Genomic DNA, 20,637 nt, shown 5'->3' on the forward strand with positions numbered 1-20,637 from the left:
CTCTCTCATCTCCTACAGAAAACCTCTGATTTTTCCAACCCTTTAAACTCTGGTAATGCGTTCTCTATATTATTCACTTAGCATTAGATAATGCCTGATGTTCGTCATTTTAGTTTTCTGGAAATATCCTCTCCCCACTGTTCCCTTTGAGAGCAGAAACTATGCAAAATGCTTCTCCAAATGCTCTAGAGTTTGGTGTTTTGTCTATAAATGCCACGAAATAAGTGCATGCTATTAAAAAAAATCTGCTTGGGCATCTGTTACCTGTGGCCCAGCTCTAACTCCTTGTCCAAGACTTAGGTGTCTATCCCATCCTCTGAAGTTCCAGCATCCCATCCACTTTGCAAACTAAGGGGTGTCTCTCAAAGCCCTCCCTGTTCACCTCTTTCAACAAGAGGCCCCAGGTGTCCTGCCCTCTCCCATCCCAGCCGCTGACAGGTCATGGTGTTACATGGATACTCCCACCACTGTTAAAACATGGAGTCCCTCATTATATGGACCACGTAGCCAGGCGGGCAGCCCAGGACTCTGTGGAGGAGTGGCCAGACACAGCAAGTACCCCACATCACAGTGATAGAAGCCAGAGGGTTTGGGGGGCCAGGAGTCCAGGGCAGCATGGGGGCCATGGGGACAAGGCTATAAAAAGGGCAAAACAAAAGGCTAGATACTAGAAAGAGCTAATATTTTTTGAGTGTTTACTCTGTGCCAGGTGCAGTGCACTATACCCATCCTCTTGTGATCAATGGGGAAGTTGAGTGAAATGAGCTGGTAAATGCCACATGAAGGCTGGCTTCCAGACTCTATAGGGAGAGGCTAATCCCAATTGTGGATATAACCCTCTAGGTCGGCCAGCTTCTACCGGAAGCCATCGCGGATTTACTCACCCAAGCTGCTCCTTCTCTTGGCTACCATCTGGCTCTGGACCAGAGAAAGGCACCAAAGGAGAGCTTTGTCGGTCACATTCCTGGAGAAACAAATGTCTAATAAGAATGAAGACATGGTGAGGGGCTGAAAGCTGGAGTTCAGGTAGGAGGATACCAGTCATGACTTTCACTGTGCCTGTTTTCACAAAAGGCTCCAAGTGGCTGCCATAGAGATATGAATACAACATACTATAATTAAAATAAAGATTAAAAGAGGGATTAGAAACCAGGTAGAAGGAGGTAATTTTACTAGGAATTTGGGAATTTTATCAGGACACTCACTGAAGCTGAACAGTACATTTGGCCCTAAGCTTGCTAGCAACACACAAACTGAGACAAAAGGTTAATGACTGAAAATAACCAGATAGTCATGAATATGCTTTAAAAATTGTCAAAAGAACGAATAAATGGATGATGTATCAATTAGCTTTTATTGTATAACAAACCACCCCAAAATCTAGTGGCTTGAAACCACAGACATTATTTCTTAGAATTTTCTGATTCATTTGAACTGCCTTGGCTGGAGCTGAATGGTCTGGAATGGCCTCTCTCACGCATCCGGTGCCTCAGGTAGAATTGGTGGGATGACTGGGGCCTCTGTCCACATGGTCTGTCCGTCTCCAATAGGCTAGCTGGGGCTTGTTCACACGGTAGCAGAAGCGTTCCCAGCACTAGAGCTGGAAGCTGCAAGGCCATGAGGTCTAGGCTCAGAAATTGCACAATATCCGTTACACCAAATTCTTTTGATCAGAGCACGTCAGAAGGCTAGCCCAGATGCGGGGATGAGGAAATACCCTCTCCCTTTTGAGAAAAGATGCTGCAAAGAGTCTACAGCTTTTTTTTTCTCCTGCTGCAATCTGCCACGATGAGTGTGTGCATGAATTGGTGATGCTAAAAGTTGCCCTTCTCCAGTACTAGGTGGGTCTTTTTGTTTGTTTTGGGGGAGGAGGTAATTAGGTTTATTAACCCAGGGCATTGTGCATGCTAAGCACAAACTCTGCCACTAAGCCATACCCTCCCCCTCAATTAGGTGGATCTTAAATTCAATCCTTTAAGCCTGCCATTCCCCAAAGCACCTATCAATCACACCACACCATTCCCCCTCACTTCCAGAAGGGGGCAGCACTTGGAAAAAGAAAGGACCATTGTCCCAGCTATTGCTGCTTCAAGCCATCTTACCAGAAAAATCCACGCTCACCTCCAGAAGAGGGGTGGTCCCTCCCCACCCCGACCAGACATTTTCTTTATATCCTTGCTGATTCCTCTTCATCAATTTCTATTCAGTGCTCTGCTCAGTCTGCCTCCCACCCTGCCGCCTCCACTGAAAGGGCTCTGGATGATGCTGCTCACTGACGTAATCACCAAATCCAGAGGACACTTAGTGCTCATTTTATTTGACCACCAGGAACACTTGACCTTCCTTCTTGAAACTTGCATGGCTCCTTGGCTTTCTGTTCCCCACTTAATCTCCCTGCCCACTCCTTTTGAGTCTCCTTTGTGGGCTTCTCTTTCTCCTCATGCACCATGAATAGTCTGAAAAAGTTTTTCGTTTTGGTTAAAAATTAAGTAGTTACAAGAAAAGTTTTAAAATAAAAGGTGCAGAGAACAGTAATGCAACAAACACCTGTATGCTCACCACTCAGTTTAAGAAAAATACTTGTCATTACTTTGAAGTCTTCTTTGTTTTTCTCAAATCCCATCTCTCTCCTGGCCCCTCAGAGGAAACCACTATCTTGAAAGGAGTGTTTATCATTTGGTTGAATTTTTTTGTAGTCTTACCATATAGATTTGCAGTTATGCAGCATGATTGTTTTTGTATGTTTTAAACTTTACGTAAGTGAAATCATATCATAAGTATTCTTCTATACTTTTTTCACTCAGTATTATTATCCTGAGAATTACTCATTTATTGTAGGTAGCTGTAATTCATTCATTTTCACATGTGTAATATTCAGTTTTATGAATAACCACATAGTGTTGGGAAAACTGGATATCCACGTGTAAAAGTGAAATTGGACCATTATACCATACACAAAAGTTAACATGGAACAGATTAAAGACTTAAATGTAAGACCTGAAACCAGAGACTCCTAGAAGAAAACAGGGAAAAAGCTCTTTGACATGCTCTTGGTTGATTTTTTGGATATGACATCAAAAGCAAAGGCAACAAAATAAAAAACAAGTGGGACTACCTCAAACTAAAAGCTTCTTCACAGCAGAGGAAATAATCAACAAAATGAAAAGGTAACCTACAGAGTGGCAGAAAATATTTACAAACCATATATCTAATGATTGGTTAATATCTAAAAAATGTAAGAAACTTGTATAGCAAAGAAACAAATAACCCAATTTAAATATTGGTAAAGGACATGAATAGACATTTTTCCAAAGAAGATATGCAAATGGTCAACAGGCATGTGAAAATGTGCTCAAGATCACTAGTTATCAGGGACATGCAAGTCAAAACCACAACGAAGCAACACTTCACACCTGTTAGGATTGTCGGACAAACAGGTGTTGGTGAGATTGTAGAGAAAAGGGAGCCTTTGTGTATGACTATTAGTGGGAATGTAAATTATATTATAGAAAACAGTGTGTAGTTTACACAAAAAATTAAACAGAGCTACCATATCATCCTGGTCCCACTTCTGGGTATCCAAATGAAATGAAGTCAGTATGTCAGAGAGGCAGCTACACTCCCATGTTCATTGTAGCATCATCCACAATAGCCAAGATATGGAAACAACCTAAATGTTCATTAACAGGTGAATGGATAAAGAAAATGTGAGATGTGTGTGTGTGTGTGTATACAGAAGATTTTTCTCTTTCTCTTTTGTTGTCATTAGTTTAAAAATTATGTGTTTAGCATGTGTGTGTTCTCTTGGAATTTTCTGAACTTCTTGGAGCTGTGGGTTGATATTTTAAAAATTGTTTTTGGAAAACTTTTAGCCGTTATCTCTTCAAGTATTTCCTCTGCACTCTTCTCTCTCTTTTCCTTCTGGGATTCTAGTTACCAGTATGTTAGACCTTTGGATGTTGACCAACAGCTCTTGCAAGCTCTGTTCTTTCTCTCTTGTATTTCAGTTTGGGTACTTTTATTGCCCTATCTTCAAATTCCCTGGGAATACTCTGTGAAATCTATTGTGGTCCCTTGTTTTCTTCAGATTCTCAAAAAAACCCAACTACTTTGTTGGAATATATTGGCTGCACTTACATCTGAGCATTCCCAACCCAGGGCAGGAGGAAGGTCAGTAGGTATGTGCCATTTCCAGACCCTGGACATCACCAGGGACCTTTGCCTACAGATCAGGACCCAAAACAGATCCGCACTGTGGGTAACAGGCCTGCCCTCTTGGTGGTCTCTGATCACAAGGATGGCTGTCATGTAGCCTCCCAGGGCACAGCTGGCCTGGGTAGGACCCCTCAGGTGGTAGGGAGAGGTCTGAGGGCTCATGGAGGCCAAAAAATCCCATCTCTTAAGGTTGGAGGCTAATACAGAAGACAGGTCAGGTCCAAGAGCTAGAGGAGAAAGTCCAAGAGGGAGCTCTGTGACCTGCCTGCACATACTCAGAACATGAGGGCAACGGTTTGAGGCTCTCAGGAGGAGGCTGCCCGGACAGGGTTGAGGGGCAGTTTGCGGTGTAGCCCTGTCCCTGAGTGCTGACTGAGGTGGATTGTTCTAGAGAAGTGGCCTTACTGGAGGGACATAGGGAGGAGAAATAGGAGGGTGAGTTCCTGTCCTTTCTGCTGCAGCTCCTCCGTTAAAACTGGAGACTGAAAACATGGAAGCTACTCTCAGGTCCTCTGGGCAGTGCTCAGGCCTTGGTCCCCAGAGGAAATGCCACCCTGGGGAGGTTTGAGGAGGACAGCTGGCAAGAGTCGGGAGAGGGAGGAAAGAGGGCGGGGCTGCAAGGAGGAAAAGTGTGGAAGTGGAAGGAAAGGATGGAGAAAGGAAAGAGGTGGTTGGTGAGGAGGGAGAGAGGTCAGGAAAGGAAGAGGAGCTGGGGCCAGAGGGGAGGGGACCAGGCTGCTCTGAGAAAGGACAAAGGGCAGAGGAGCTGGAGGCAGAGGATCCTGGTGGCCTTCCCCATGTCACAGGGGAAAGAACAGATTAGAGGGGGAGCGAGAAAGAGGAAAAAACATGGAAAAGATATGTGAGTTTGAGAAGGAGAATATTCAAGGTGGAGAGAAACCAGGATGAATGGCACGAAAAGTTTAGAAATGGGGACAAAAGAAGGAGGAAAGAGGGTGCCAGAGAAAGACAAAGGGAGTCATTCTGGGAAAGAATAAGACAAAGGGCTGGTCAACTGTCCTAGATTTTTTAAGAGATGGAGCCTCAAGAAATGAAGAGCCTGACCTGTTAGGGGACGTGTGAGGATGTGGACTGGAGAGAAAGGTCCTGTTTCCCAAACCAGTGACCTTCACCCCCCTACCCCTAGGACACTCACTCACCTGGCTGGGGTTCTGGCCTTAGTCTGCAGACCTGTAGGGGGACCAATAGCTTGTCAGTGTGCCATCCACAGAGGCACATCTCCTCCCTGCCTTCTCTGCCCCCTCCCACTCTGAGTGCATCCTAGGAGAGACCACAGCTGGGAAGCAGCTGTGCTGAAACCCACTTGGGAAGGACTTGGGACTCAGAGCCAGTGCCCAGGTGGCCTGCCCACACCTGTCCTGTGTCATCCTCAACACCAATCAGGACAGCAGCTCTTCTCTGCCCCCTGCACCCCTTCACCCTGCCCTCTCTCCTGACCTTTCTCTCTGCTTTCTCTCCCTTCCTTGAACTCCCGGGCATCCCCCAACCTGCTCCTTCCCCTGCTGAGTCCTGGCCCACTCAGCCATTGTCACGGGCACCACTGCTCCCTCCTGCCCTGACAAGCTAGCTTCTTGGGCTGACCTTCTGAGTGGCAACTGTTTCTCCCACCTTGTGACCCTTGTGCCTGGAATCCATGTTGACACTGCAGCTCGGTCCCTTCCGCCCCCTTCCACTGGAACCTGTGCTGTCTCCCTGCAGCCCTCTCCCTCCACATCCTCAAGTCCTGCAGCAGCATTTCCCGGGGATCTGGCCTCTGGTTGATACACGTCCTCTCCACCAGCCAGCACCGCCCTGGGAGGTCCCGTCACCCACAGGGACAGCCTTAGCACAGCGGACTCACTCCCCACCCCAGAGTCCAGTGACCTGCTCCACTCAGCCGCATCCTGGACTGGTTTTTGTTTTTTAATCACTGGGACTGAGAACTCTGACATAGTAAGTGCTAGTGTCATTTTTATGCTACAACTTTCTTTTCTTCCAGCTCTCCTTTGTCATCATCCCTCTATACCTGTGCTTTGACCTCACTGAACTCCTGTCCCTTGATAAGCTACTTTCTTTCAGGTTATCCAGGCTCCCTCCTGAGCCCTCTCCTCTCCATTTGTGCCCTCACTGGCTCCTTGACCTGTGTTCCCCTGTCCTTCTGCCACATTATGCTGACAGATTTCCAATCCTGGGTGTGTTCCTAAGCAGAGAATGCTATTTGCTCACCCAATATCCTTTCACTTTTTTGTATTCAGTTACAGAATGTTGATTTTATTTGGGATGGCAGTGTGCCCCCTACAGATAGATGAGGGACATATGACTAAATATAGCCAACAAGATATAAGGGGAATTTGTGGGTAGGACTTCATGAAGGCTATTTAAAAGGAGGACAGTTAGCCAGGACATAGTCATTTTGTCCTTTCCTCCTTGTTCTTGATCCCTGTTTGGAGTCAGAAATAATGGCTGGAGTCCTTGCAGCCATTTTGGACCATGAGGCAGTCTTCAGGATAGAAGCCAGTATCCAGGACAGTGAGCAGAAAGGTAGGAGCCTGAGTGCCTCAGGACAGTGGCCTCTGCTATCTATCTCCAGATCCTTTTATATGAGGGAAAATTTTTTTTAATTCTCTGATGTTTAAACCACCGTTACTTTTATCCTCTGATGCTAGCAGCTGAACACAATTTCCAACCAATAATTCCAAAAGGTTTCTAAACCTGCATGGTTTATATTGCTGAAAAAACTCATAATCATTCATGTTTTAATACATCTATGGCTTCTCATCTGAGTTGATCCTCAAATACTATCTTGCATTTCCTCAGTGACTAGGTCACATTTTCTCTTCATCTCAGACCCTCATCCTCATTCTCAGGAGACAGCTGTGGTTTTTGCTGTGCAGAATTTTTTTTAATTTGTATGAATTTGTCAATATTTTTACTCATGGCTTTTGGGTTTTATGTCATACTTGGAGGATTCATCTTTCTTCCATGGTTATAAAATAGTCTCACATGCTTTTGTCTAATACTAGGGTCATTTGAATCTTTGATCTCTCTGGAATTAATTTTTGTGCAAATTATGAGGTAAGGAGGTAACATTATTTTCTCAGATGTTACTCCATTGTTAAAGCACCATATCTTGAATTACTTATCCTTCCCCATTGATTAGAAGTGCTTCCTCTTAACCTACTAAAGTCCCTTATATATTTGGGTCTGTTTTCATCCTGCCTGTATTTGGGTTTTTCTTTTCTTCCATTGCTTTATCTGTTATGTGTTGTATGTTTCTCTACTATATGCCAGTATTGCATCATTTAAATTTTTGTAGCTTAAGAATGATAAGTGCTAATGCTGATATAGTGCTTATTCTGTACCAGGATCTATTCCAAATACCTTAAGTTTAATTGTTATGAAAGTGCCCGGGGAAGTGCTATTATTATTCCCATTTTGTTGATGAGTAAGTTGAGGCATAGAGCAGTGGTATCATTGTGCTAGAATTTTCCCAGCCAGGAAGTGAAGCAGGATTCAGCAGTAGACATTTCTGATTCTGTGCTCTTCACCTCTGTGCTTTAATTAATCTGATAGGGCTAATCTTCTGTTGCAGATTTTCTTTAGAGTAGTTTCAAATCAATGAAATGCATACATCCAAATTTCTGATGGACACCTATACTCAGATGCCACACAGGTGTCTCAAATGTAAACTATCCCAAACTAAAGAATCATCATCCTCTCCCAATCATGGTGTTTGATCTCCTCTGTCTCCTAATATACTTGGTGGCCCTAGTCACCCAAGTTGAAAACATGGGACTTATTCCTGCTCCCTCGTCCCTACACCAGTTCAATCACCAAGTCCTATTGGTTTTCCCTCTTAAACTTTTCCAGGATCTGGCTCTCTCCCTCTGTCCGCACTGACACATCCATTAGACTGACCCCAGCCTGGCCTATGTCCCACCCCTCCACCACAGAGCAGTGTATCTGGAAGGCCAAGCTGAGGTTACCTCTTCGCTGCTTCACATTGCCTCTGGGGTCAGAGGCTCTTGGGTGTGATTTACAAGGTCTTCTCTCATCTCTTGCCTCTTCCACAACCCTGAGCTACTTTCACTTCCCAGAATGGTTTCCTTAGCCTGGTAGGACAGTGACCCAGACACCAGCCTCACTGCTTGCCTGGTAATTGTTTTCCATTCTTCGAGACTTTTTGTAGTCACTTCCTCTGGGAAGTCCGACTTGACTAGCCCTCCTTCCTCCCAATACCACAGCTCTTCCTAAATTAGTAAATTAACCCTTGAGTCACTGTCCCTCCTCCTGCACCCAGCTCCCCAAGCCCTACCCCCTGCCCCTGGGCCCCCAGTCCTTGAAAGCAAGGCCTGTGCTTTATTTACTTTTGCATCTCCAATTACAAGCCAGGCCCTGGAAAATGGGCATCCAAACAGTGCTTGCTGAGTGAGCCAACTTCCTGTCCCTTCTTCTCTCGCCTTCCTTTTCCCAGGGCAGACCCTTCCTCCCCATGAAACAGAAGTTGAGGAAGGCCACTGAGGAGGCCACAACAATGTCGATTCCCAAGCCCAGCCCTCAGCCAGCAGGGACCTGCATCTTTGATGGACACCTGTGGTAGTTCTGATGCAGGGGGCGTCTACGAAACGCCCAGCTGGGAATCATGGGGAGGGGCTAGGGGTCCTGGGTACCTTTGCTTCTTGTCCACCTGAGGTACACAATCAGTCCCAAAATTGCGATTTTGAGCACAGCAATGGCCAGTGCCAATCCAATTATAGCTTCCATACTCAGGGGCCAAGACTCTGAACTTCTTTTGTCCTCTGGGACCCAGAGGTCAGCTGTGATGGTGGGCGTAGGGGTGGTCGTGGCAGTGGTGGTGGTGGGGCTCCAGGTGGTTGTCCTGGTGGCTGAGAAGACATAAGAAATACACAGATCTCCCCTAGGGGACTGGAGGTGTCTGGGAAGCTGGCACATCTTGTTCCCTAATTTGGGGAATATAGGGGGTGGGGAGCAACTCTCTGAAGCTCTTCCACCAGGAGGGGAGTAACAAGGGGAAATGCTGGAAGCTTAGAATCCACATCATTCCGTGTAAATCCTGCCTTTACCACTGATCAGTGCTGTGACCTCAGAACCTCATTTCATCACCTACAAATGAGGATAACTGAATTACAGGACTAAAAAAAAATTTTTTTTGTGGTAAAAGACACATAACGTAAAATATGCAATTTTAAACATATTTAACTGTACAGCTCAGTGGCACCAAACATTCACATTGTTGTGCAGCTCTCACCACCATCCAGCTCCTGACTTTTTCACCTTCCTAAGCTGAAACTGTCCCCATTAAGCACTAACTCCCCATTTCCCTACCCCCGGCTCCTGGAATCTACCAATGTACTTCCTGACTCTATGAATTTGACTATTCTAGGTACATCATATAAATGGACTCAAAAAGTATTTGTCTGCACCTAATGTACACCGGAATGAATTTTTAAGGTTAACTTAATATTTAAGTCCTATAAACATATTTTTACCTTCTTTTAATAGACCATTTAAAAATTGACCTAATACTCACCCAAAGGTGAAAAAAAATCCAGTACCAATAAATCTTTGGGTTAGTGTGGACTAAATTCACTGTCCACTCTTACTAGAAATTAATAATAAAATACTATCCCTCAACTTAGCTTTAAAATTTTAAAATTACTTAATCAAAGAAAAAATACACACTAACATGTCAGATAAAATAAAAGTGATTTTTATGAGTGTTAAAAACCACACAAAACTAAAGCTACATGCAAAGTTGAATTAACATTATTAAAAACTTTCATTATTTTAAATGTGAAGACATATATATATATTCAGTTTCCAAAGAAAAAGTACCCAAAACAGAGAGGAACCAGCTCTAAGGAAACACATAGTTTGAAAGTAATGAAAGCTTAGATAAGAACAAAGTTTTAAGAAAACAGAACAACAGAAGGAATAATAAATGCAGGAAGTGGTTATTCAAGGAAAAATAAGCAAGAAAATAGAAACCACTCCTGCCAACGTAACAAAGACAAAGTCTGCTGAAGTCATGAGTGAGCGTGTGCTCAGTTACAGGTTGATCAACCTAAAAACCTCTGTGAAATGGATGATTTTCTGAAACAAGGAAAATTTTAAAAGAATGAACTTACAAAATAGTAAACTTTAACTAAAGGGTAGACACAGAAGAAATGGACACCACCATTAAAGAACTACCTTTCATAGAGATTTCAAGCTCAGGAGGTTGAATGGATAAATTCTTGTGAAAATTGAAGGAGTAGATAATTCCCAGACAGAAGTTTCTAAAACAGAGAGAAATATGGAAGATAATGCAATTCTAGTTCATTTTGTAAAATGATAAACATAAACCTTATGCTAATCTCCAATCATGATTTGCTTCCACTCCCACCTTCAGGGGAGCTGGCGGTCCCCATCCCTGGCCCTTTAAGGGGTTTTGCAGTGTAAATCACTTTCTTTCTGGATTTCCCCTCTGCTGGCTTAGGATTTAACTCCTCTGGGCTCCTGAACCAGTTACTTTAGTCTATCTGTTTCCAGCTTCTCAAATTTTGATTTGGTCCACCTAGCTCACAAATTTTTTGTCCTTGTGGATTTTTGTCTTTAAAAAAATCCCCCCTTTTTTGGAACATATTGGGAGGGAGTGCATATAACCCAGCATCTTGGCCAGAATTATGCCTTACTTTTACAATTTAAATTATAAAAACTGAACATTCAAAAGGGAATGTTGCATATTCATAATAAAAATAAAGAATAGAGAGAAAAGTAGGGAATTTGGAAAGGAAAAAGAATGATCTAAGTAGAGCCAAAATGTCTCTGAAGAGGCCATTTAAGGGAATACGGAGGAGGGGCAAGAGATATTAATCTAAGGCTGTGTTAATTCAGGTTGTGAGCCACTGTCTATTTGCTCTAAAAACAGCATGGTGGTCAAGACAGGCAGTGTTTTTCCAAGGAGGAGACACAGAGCGTGTCCTTCCAGGCCGGGAGCAGTAACTCATCACTGATACTGTGTAGGATTGCCAGCCCAAGTGATTATAAGGAGCACACAGTTTTAATTTTTAGTTTTCTAAAACCTTATCTACAGACCACACATTGCCTTATTGCCTGTGCCTGGGAGAGACCTCCTCCCCAACCCTGGAGACAGATACACCGAGGTTCAAATTCCTACCCCTCACTGAGTAAGAGAGGAAGGTGTGTTAATGCAACACGTCCATTATTAGGTTAAATATAGGTCAAGACAAGATGATCAGGTCAGTAAGTGAGGTCCAGCGGCTAATGGTTAAGAGAGGAGGCTCTGGAGTTAAATTGGAGCCAAATCCCACCCCTACCGGGTGTGACTTTGAGCAGGTGTTTGCTCTGCCAGCCTCAGTTTCCCTTCCTGTAGCGGGAGGATGACAGCAGTAGCGACTGTTACTGGGGGTCGTGGGGAGGGTTAGTGAGGCTGGTGCCACCGGGTCGTTCAGCCGGCACGCAGTGCACAGCAAGCGGGAGCTGCCGTTACTGCTGCTGCTGCCACCTCTTCATGACCAGGACCCAGGAGCAAGCTCAGAGTGGACAGCAGGGACAGTGTGACCAGAACAACACGGGAGAGGTGGGGGGAGGGTGCGAGAGACAAGGAGGGTAAAGAGGGTGGAGGCAGGGGAAGAGGAGGTGGGAAAGAGAGGAAAGAGATGGGACGGGGGTGGGAGCACCGAGAGCCATGTTCTGGGCAGCCGAGCAGGAGAAGGAAGTGGGGAGACTGAGAAACAGGTGATGGGGAGTTGCCAGGAGACAGAGCCCCTCAGGGCACCATTGGGTACCTATTGTGTGTGCTGGGCTGAGCTCCTGGCTGTGGGGAGACACAGATATGGGGTATGTGGGGCTCCGCACATGGACACATGACAAAGGGGAGACAGGCACATCCTGAAGATGTCAGGTCACCTGGAGGATGTGGGGCAAGGCCAGGGGCAGGGTGGAGCCCCAACTTGGAGCAGGAAGGGAGGACAGCTGGGGGCGAGGAAGGTGCTGAGGCATGGGGTTGGTGGAGGGGCTGGATCTGAGGGGCAGAGAGGATTTTGATAGAAAAGTCAGGAAAAGGAGACCAGGCCAGGGAATGAGGCACCAATGACCTCCAAGAGCCTCAGACAGGACAGCTGGACTCACCCCGGGTGATGATGAGTTGGGTCCCCTCAATGGACTGCCACACCTTCTCGCCATATTGCCGTGTGTTCAACTTCACCTGGCAGAAGTACACGGCCTGGTCCCGCATCCGCAGGTTCCGGATCTGGAGGGAGCCGTTCTTGCAACCCTCTGTCCAGTTCAGGAAGAGCCGGTTCTTGAAATTCTTATGAGTGAAATGCGGAGTTGTGTTGTAGATGAACTGCCCATGGAAGTGTTTCCATCTCCAGGATATTCTCACGTTGGGAACCTTGTCTAAGTCCCAGGGGTAATAGAAGGAGAAGGGGATGTGGATGGAGCCGCCCTCGGGGGCTGAGAGAGAATTTGGTTGGTTCATCCCAAAGTCATAGTTTGGACTGTGTTCTGCCTGGCGACCTAGAGGAACGAGGGAGAGGGAGAGACTCTGAAGCCACCAGGAGAGATGAAGAAGGTGACCCCAGACCGTCCGGCACCCTCACCTACAGGCGGGTGTGTGACAGTGGCAGGACTGGCCCTCTGGCCTGGGTGTGCCCCTCTCCGGGCTCGGGGTAGGGAGGAGCGTGAGGGGTTGGGGGCATCCAGCACTGTGGGACCAGCCCTTTGTTGGGGGTGGGAGCCTGGCCGGCAACCCCAGGAGACCCCTTCTACAGACACCCGGCCACGGCCCCTCCCCGGGGTGCCCCCAGGCCCTGGGCAGAGCAGGACAGGCCTGGGCACTCACCAGCCTGCGGAGATGCCGGCGGCGGCAGCAGCAGCAGGGGCAGCAGCAGGGCCAGACCCATGGCCTTGCCCTCTTCCTGGGATGAGAAGACAAGCAGAGACCTCAAGGCCCAAGGGGAGGCCGGTGGAGGGGCCACCTGGGGGGAGTCTCAGCACCAGAAGGGCGAGGTCAGGCTCCCTCAGGACTGGGGTTGGGGGGAGCCTTCCCTGAACCGCCCACCCCGGCAGTGACTGGCACTTCCTTTATCAATCTGGCTTCTTCTTTTCCTATGTTGCAAAAGGGCCTCCGTGTGGTCAGCGGGCAGGGAGCGTGGTCTCGGCCTCCCAGCCCCCAGCTTCACGCTGAGGGGCCCGGTCCCGCCCTGGGCCAGCTGGGGCCGCTCCTCTCTCCGCCCAGCTCCCTGCCTCTGCACCCCCTCGGCACCTCCTTAGGAGTCAGTCGCTGTGTCTCTGGGTGTCTGTCCCTCCTTTTCTCTGGTTCTCTGAGAGTCTCTCTCATCGCAGCGGAGGGGCGGCAGCAGGACCGGCTCAGGCAGGAGGTGGGCGGCCATGAGTCCCTGCCCAGCTGCAGCCCCTCAGAGAGGAGGAGGAGGAGGGAGCCGCTGGTGGTCAGAGCCTCAGCCCCCAGCCCAGGCACCAGGGGCACCCGGCTGGCTCTTGGTCCCTCTCCCTTTGGGCGGGGGCTCCCCTGCTGTCTCCCCTGCAGTCCCCAGGCAGAACCAAGGCCCACCAGGCCCCTCCCCCTGGTCTGCCCCCTTGTGCAGTTGCACACCCTCCCCGAGTGAGTTTACGGGGTGAGACTGGGCTCACCTTCCCACCCATCGGAGAGTGGGCCTTCCAGGGGCCACGCCTCCTCCCACTGATGCAGGACTGGTTCTGCAGGGCCCTCTGTCCTCTCTCTGCACATGGAAACAGGGGCTCAGAGAAGTCTTGCCCCCCATCCAGGACTGGAGTGGCAGGGCCGGGACTGGAGCTCCAGTCTTGCTGAGCCCACAGAGCCTCCTTCTCCTTCTGGATGCTTCCTCCTGGTTGCTGCACAGAGTCTCTGGGCCTCAACTTCTGAGTGCAGAGCTGTGGGGGGTGAGCGCCAGGAGGCTGTATTGTAATAATGCTCCTCAGGGGATTCCCTCCACAGCTGTGAGACCCTGGCTACTCCAGACCCTTCCCTGGACAGAGGGGATGAAGGCTCAGAGCAGCCATGAGTCATCCTGGTGACAGTCCCTGGGACCATGTCTGATGGAGGCCACTGCCAGCTTGGGACTGGTGGTGGAGGTGCTGAGGGATGGGGGCTGGGACCTTTGGTGACCCTTGGGGCTGGCTGCGAAGGAGGCTCTGCTCCCCCCTCCCCAGGGTGAGGTTGGCATTGGCTTGAGAGCAGGCTGTGGGGGTAGGTTGGGGAGGACACGATTTCAGCAGAGGAAGTGGCCTCAGTGCTGGAGGTGGAAGCAAGCAGACTGACTTCCTTTCTCCTTTTCTCAGTTTCCCCCTAATTTTAATAGTTTTCTTCCATGATTTCCCATGGTTGGCCCAGGCACCCTCCGCCCTCTGTCTGCATTTACCTTTCTTACCCCTCTTCCCAGAAGAGAGGTTCTGCATTTTCATGGAACCCTCTTGTTTGAGTCAGGCCTTAAACATCCAGTTTGTTATTTTCAGCTTTACAACATTCTGTGATGGACGAATGCTTACCTCCATTTTAACCCTTGGGGAAAACTGAGGCACAGAGCCTTAATATCATGGAGCCCTCTGGGCTGTGAAAGGTGCTTGTGCTGAACTGGTAACAGCTAGAAAGGTGGGCATAAGAGAGGACAAGGGACCTGCTGGCTTCTTGGCAGGGCCTCCAGAGGGTCCCTGCCCTGTGTGTGGGGTCACACCTGGTTCCATTTCTGCCTTACCCCACTAGCTTCGTACCTGAAAAATCTCCCCACTGTCAGGCCACCCAAGGAGGTGGCTGGACCCCACCAGGGGGCATCACTGCCCATTCCGTTGGGCAGCACATAATTAACAAAAACAGGCTTTTGGTAATTTTCAGAGTACCTGCTGTCCGGGTGGCCTCAGGCCCCACTGCTTCCACGTAAGGGCTCCCTAGATGCAAGTTGGACATCTTATGTCACGTTCTGGCCCCTGGACCCAGTTAGGTCCCCATAACGCTAGGAATTGTGAGGTGTGGTTTCTGCTCAGGAATTAGGTATGTGGCCCCTGGCGTGTTCATCCTCCCTTCCCCCACCAGGAATGGGAGGGCCTGGGAGTCCGCCTGAAGCTGTGGCTGTACTTACAGAGGAGGCCTCTGGGAGGACTAGGGCCTAGGGTTTTGTGATTCAAAGATGGGCAGAGCCTCAGGAGAGCCCTTTAGCTCAGCAGGTGGCCACAAGGGAGAAGTCAATTCAGTATGATTAAGAGTAGGGACAGAGTGAGGTCTACCAGCCGTGGACCACATTGTGAGAACCACTTCCTTACATCTTCCCCACTTTCTCCCAACTTCCATTCCCTTCCCATGTCGACCACTGCCCCTGCCCCTTCCCCCTCCGTGGCACCCCACCCTGCTCCTACTTGCCCTCCCAAGATTGGGGATGAGGCAAAGACGTGTGTTCTCACTACCTGCATTCATTGTGCTGGAAGGTTCGAGCCCATGAAATAAGGCAAGAAACACAAATGAGATTTCTGTAACTATATTTTCTTAGATTCTGCATTTATCTGTTTGGCTTGCACTCACCACAGGGCTAATCGGAATAACTGTATTTTCTAATTTTCCGTGTTCTTGATGCTGTGACATCTGCGGCCTCACGGCCCAAGGAGCTGCTGCCCCTCCCAGGACCAGCTAATTCTTAGAGACAGCAAAGGGCTGTCCTGGGAGCATGCCCTTCATATGCACACCAACCACTCCAGGGTCCTTACTCTAACCCATCTCCTTTATCTACCTCACACATCAAGCCAATATTTCCCCTGCCCTAAGTCAACGCAGGGCCAGGTACCAGACAACTAAGGACAGAGTGTATAGTCCAAACCTACCAGAATTATTCAAACTAGCCAATCCTAAACTGTCTCCCTGTCCTGCCTTGCTTTTCCCGCAGAAAACATAATAAAGAATGTGTTTTCTTCATCCTCATTCTTGTTTCTGCCTCCTGAATGACGCTGGTGCTTCCCCACCACCAGTGTACCCTCTGCCTCTGGGAAATGTAAGTAATAAAAATCTTCTTTCAATGGCATTAAGCTTTCTGAGTCATCACTCAAGTCGTCTCTATAAATTAAAACCCTGCAGGTACAATAATTGAGACAAAAGGCATCCAGATTGGAAAGGAAGAAGTAAAAACTGTCTTTATTCACAGATGACTCGGTTGTTTATGCAGAAGATCCAACGGAACATACAAAAAAGCTACCAGAACCATTAGTGGGTTAAGCAAATTTGTAGGATACGAGATCAGTGCACAAAACTCAGCTGTGTTTCTCTATACTAACAACAAAGAATCGGGAACTGAAATGAAAACAAGGCCAGCTACAATAATATCAAAGACATGAAATATGTAGGAATAAATATGATGGGAAGTGTGCAAGATCTGAACACTGAAAATGTGAGATATTGTTGAGAAAAATTAAAGGTGAGTAAATGGAGATTTCATGAGAAGACTCAGTATTGTTAAGATCCCAATTTTCCTTCAAAAATATGTAGATTTAACATAATCTCAATAAAAATCCTAGTAGGTTTTCTTTGTAGAAATTGACAAGCCAATTCTAAAATCCCTATTCCTATCGAAATTCAAAATACCTGAAACAGCCCAAAAAACTTGCAATTGAAGAACATTTTTGGAGGATTTACACTGCCTGACTTCAGGACTCATTAAAAGGTACTGTAGTCAAGACGTATTGGCACCAAGGTAGGCAAATAGGTCAATGGGACAGAACAGAGGGCACAGAAATAGACCCACACTTTTATGATCAATTCATTTCCCACAAAGATGCAAAGGCAACTACGTGGAGAAAGTATAGTCTTTTAAACCAGCGCTACTGGAACAATTTGACGTTTGTATACAAAAGAAAGGAACTTTATTCCATACCTTGCATTATATTAAAAAATGAACTCAAAATGATTTACAGGCCTAAATGTAAGTCTTAAAATTATATAACTCAAGAAGATAGAAGAAAATCTTTGTGACCTTGGGTTAGGCAAATGTTTCTTAGATTCAGCACCAAAAACATGACGCATAAAAGAAAATATTGAAAAACTGGAGTTCATCAGAATTAATAACTTCTGTTCTTCAAAAGATGCTACCAAGCCTGGGAGAAAATATTTGTAGATCATGTAACAGACTTGTATATCCATGCTATACAATGAACTCTAATAAGGAAACAAATTCCAATGAAAAAAATGAGCTAAAGATGTGAATAGATACTTCATCAAAGAAGATATATAGGTAACAAGCACACGAAAAGATGTGGAACATCATTAGTCACTAGGGAGATGCAAATGAAAGCCACAGCAAGATACCATCATACATCCATTAAATGGCTGCAATCAGTAGACCAATCATACTGACTGTTGACAGGGACGTGGAACAGCCGGAGCTCTCACACCCAGCTGGTGGGAATGTGAGAGGGTACAACCGCTCTGGCCATTCCTTAAAAAGTTACACCTACACCTACCATGTGACCCAGTCATACCACCCGCGGGTGTCACAGTGGGTGTCACAGTGTTGACCAGCAGCAACTTAGGGGAAACGCCGATTCTCAGGCCCCAGCCGGAACTGCTGAAGTTTGAGAACCACTGCCCTGGGGCAAGGCCACTGGCACTGGGACCCTGCCGTGTGTTACTTCCTTTTCACAGCAGTCCTGTGAGATGGAGGAGTTTTTACTCCCACCTGACAGAGGAAGAAACCGAGGCTCAGAGAGGACACTCACTTACTCTAACACCCTCCAGATCTGGATGCGGAGCACACTCAGGTCTGTGCACCTTGTCAACTTGGTGCTTACCCGAGTGCCTGCCCCTCCCCCACCCCTCACTTCCCCTTCCTCCCACAGCCCGTCCCAGAGATGGTCATTCATCCTGCTTCATTCAGCTGGCCGCTTCTCCAGGTCTGGGAAACAAAGGCAGGAGGGATGTGAGCATGGCCCCTGAGACTTGGCAGGGCTCACAGGCACAGGAAGATGACAAAGGGCTCTCTGAAGGATGGGGAAGGAGGAGAAATGAGGGGCAAGGTCTTGGTCTCAGCTCTTTCCCACGGACTGTCTGTGGGCCTCTGCGGACTCAGCCGTCTGTTTACTTCCTCTTGTTTTTTGGGGGGAGGGGGCTCAGGGAGAGCTTGTCCTGCCCTGGTTGGATGCAGACGTGCAGTGAGCCCTCCAGGGCTCCAGGAATTAGAGTCCAGCTGAGCAGAGAAGACTCACCGTGTGAAACAGTAGAGGGAGACCCAGGCCCCACAGTTGGTGCTGAAGCAGGCGGGATGACGTCTCCCACTCACTGTGTGCTGGGCGCTTCGCACCTGTATTGACTATGTTTTCTCAGTTGCTGTATTCTTGATGCTCTGATATCTGGGGACCTCACAGACCAGGGAGAGACTGCCCCTGCCAGGGTTGTCAATTCTTAGGGACAACAATGGACATGTCCAGGAGCTCACCCTTCATACGCAAACCAACCAGTCCAGAGCCCCCACTCCCAGCCACCTCCTCTACCTGACTCTTATTCTCCATATTCTTGTGCTGTATTCATCCCAGGGCCAGATGCCAGGCAACTAAGGAGGCTGCTAATCCCCAGAGTCCGCAGACATTATTCAAACCAGCCAATCCTAAACCTGCCTGCTCTGCCCTGCCTTGCCTTTCTCACAGAACCCACAACAAAGTCTCCTCCCCTGTCTCCCCCACCCTCTGCCTCCTGACTGAGCCTGGTGCCTCCCTGCACAGCCCTGCGTGGAGTGCCTGGAATCTTGTTTTTATCGATTGTGAGTATAAACGGCTTCCTTCGTAACAGTCAGTTTCACGTCTGTGTGTCTTACCACACCTGATTAAAACAAATCCAGGTTATATTTAAAAATAGCTCTGCATTCTCCTGATAAACCCAGGAGGTAGGCAGGATCCTCATTTTACGTGGGAAGAAACTCAGTTCCCAAGTGAGATTATGAGCCTCAGCTGAGGCCACACTGTGTGTAAATGCTGTGGTGGTGGGTCTGAGCCCAGAGCCCGTGCTCCCAACCACTTCCCCTTGCAGTGACAAACGTCAGCAGCCCTCTGGCCACACTTACAACCAAGGCTTCCCTTTTCTGTGCTGTCTTCCTGCTGCACACGGAGATGCTTGAGGAATGGCTGGGGCACTGGCTCACGGAGCTTTGGGTCCTTGTCACCGGCAGAGTGTGTGGGGCAGTCAGGTTCATAGGAAGAAGGAGAGATCTTTAAAGGAGGGATCCTTAAATCCATGTAGCTTTCCAGGCTGCGTGCAGGGTCCTCTGTCACCCCATTCTGTCCTCACTGGGAGCCTCCAGGGGAGGTGCTGTTATTACCCCCACTTTACAGATGAGAAAGCTGAGGTTCGGGGGAAGGAAGCCATTTGCCCCAGCAGTCTGACTCCAGAGCCTGCATCTGTAGTTCCTGCCTCTGTCCTATTCGCAAGTTTCACCTGTTGTGTGACTGAGACTTCCTCACTTGTCGGCCTCCTTTTCATGCTCGTCAGGTCCTGATCAACCTGACAAATGCTGACGGAGCTTCTAGGAGATGAGAGCAGAGGGCTGAGAACCGGGATGCAAAGCCTGACCCTGACCTTGCTGGGCTCCCAGCTGGGAGAAGTAAAGGAAGCTTACAGGGATGGGACCAGGAGATGGTTGTCGGCACTTCCCCTCAGAGCAGGGCTGTGCTGGTAAATGTTCGCCAAACAGCCTGCAGAAAAGGAGCATTTGCCAGTTTTCATGTGTAAATACTCCCACGATATCAACTGAATTATTGTATGGATTGAACGTGTCCACCCTCCCACCCCCGCAGTTCTTACGTTGAAGTCCTAATCCCCAGTGTGGCTGTATTTGGAGATGGGCCCCTAAGGAAATAATTAAGGTTAAATGTAGTCATGAGGAGAGTGGCCTGGCCCAGTAGGATTAGCGCCCTCATCAGAAGTGAGCCCACAGCACCCTCTCTGTCTCCCCCACGGGCCTGCAGTCAGAGGCCATGCGAACACATAGCAAGATGGCAGCCGCCTACCAGCCAAGGGAAGAGGCCTCAGAATGCAACCCACCTTGTCAGCACCTTGACCTTGGGCTTCCCAACCTCCAGCACTGTGAGAAGTCAATTTCTGTTTTTCAGCCACCCTGTCTGTGGTATTTTGCTCTGGCAGCCTGTGCAGATACTACAAATGCCAACATGAAGCCACTGAATGTGAGTCAGGAGGAAATGTGCAGTCTGTGTCCTGGTACAGTATTCCCACTGTGCACCCAGCAGCCCAGTAACCTCAGGAGCACAGACAGTAGTAAAGCACGGTTCCTGGCGAGGGAGAAGGGTTTTTCCTCCCTCCTAGTTTCTCTGTCGGGGTGGTCATGTCTGCTGCTGCTGCTGCTGCTGGATTGCCACTAGTGCCAGGAGAGTGCT

The 20,637-nt window shown here is 48.1% G+C and overlaps 1 protein-coding gene across 7 annotated transcripts; it reads right to left on the bottom strand.

Moving 5' to 3' along the window:
• Positions 1–1,335: 1,335 nt before the first annotated feature.
• Positions 1,336–16,252, bottom strand: LOC105070590 (paired immunoglobin like type 2 receptor beta). Of its 7 annotated transcripts, XR_012500255.1 has the most exons (7): positions 13,894–16,251; positions 13,085–13,648; positions 12,370–12,759; positions 8,886–9,101; positions 5,376–5,406; positions 2,122–2,456; positions 1,489–1,624 (listed from the first exon to the last, which is right to left on the bottom strand). XR_012500255.1 is itself a non-coding variant. In XM_045518084.2 (5 exons), the coding sequence occupies exons 1-5, from the start codon at positions 13,143–13,145 to the stop codon at positions 1,567–1,569; spliced, it is 756 nt and encodes a 251-aa protein (XP_045374040.2). In that variant the 5' UTR covers positions 13,146–16,243; the 3' UTR covers positions 1,336–1,566. The 7 variants fall into 7 exon arrangements, 4 of the variants coding, with proteins under 4 accessions (XP_045374040.2, XP_045374042.2, XP_074201887.1 ...); XR_012500256.1 differs by having other exon boundaries at positions 1,471–1,607; positions 13,085–16,251; XM_045518084.2 differs by lacking the exon at positions 2,122–2,456 and having other exon boundaries at positions 1,336–1,624; positions 13,085–16,243.
• Positions 16,253–20,637: the final 4,385 nt, after the last annotated feature.

Source organism: Camelus bactrianus, chromosome 18, assembly GCF_048773025.1.
Source record: "Camelus bactrianus isolate YW-2024 breed Bactrian camel chromosome 18, ASM4877302v1, whole genome shotgun sequence".
NCBI classification, from domain to species: domain Eukaryota; kingdom Metazoa; phylum Chordata; class Mammalia; order Artiodactyla; family Camelidae; genus Camelus; species Camelus bactrianus.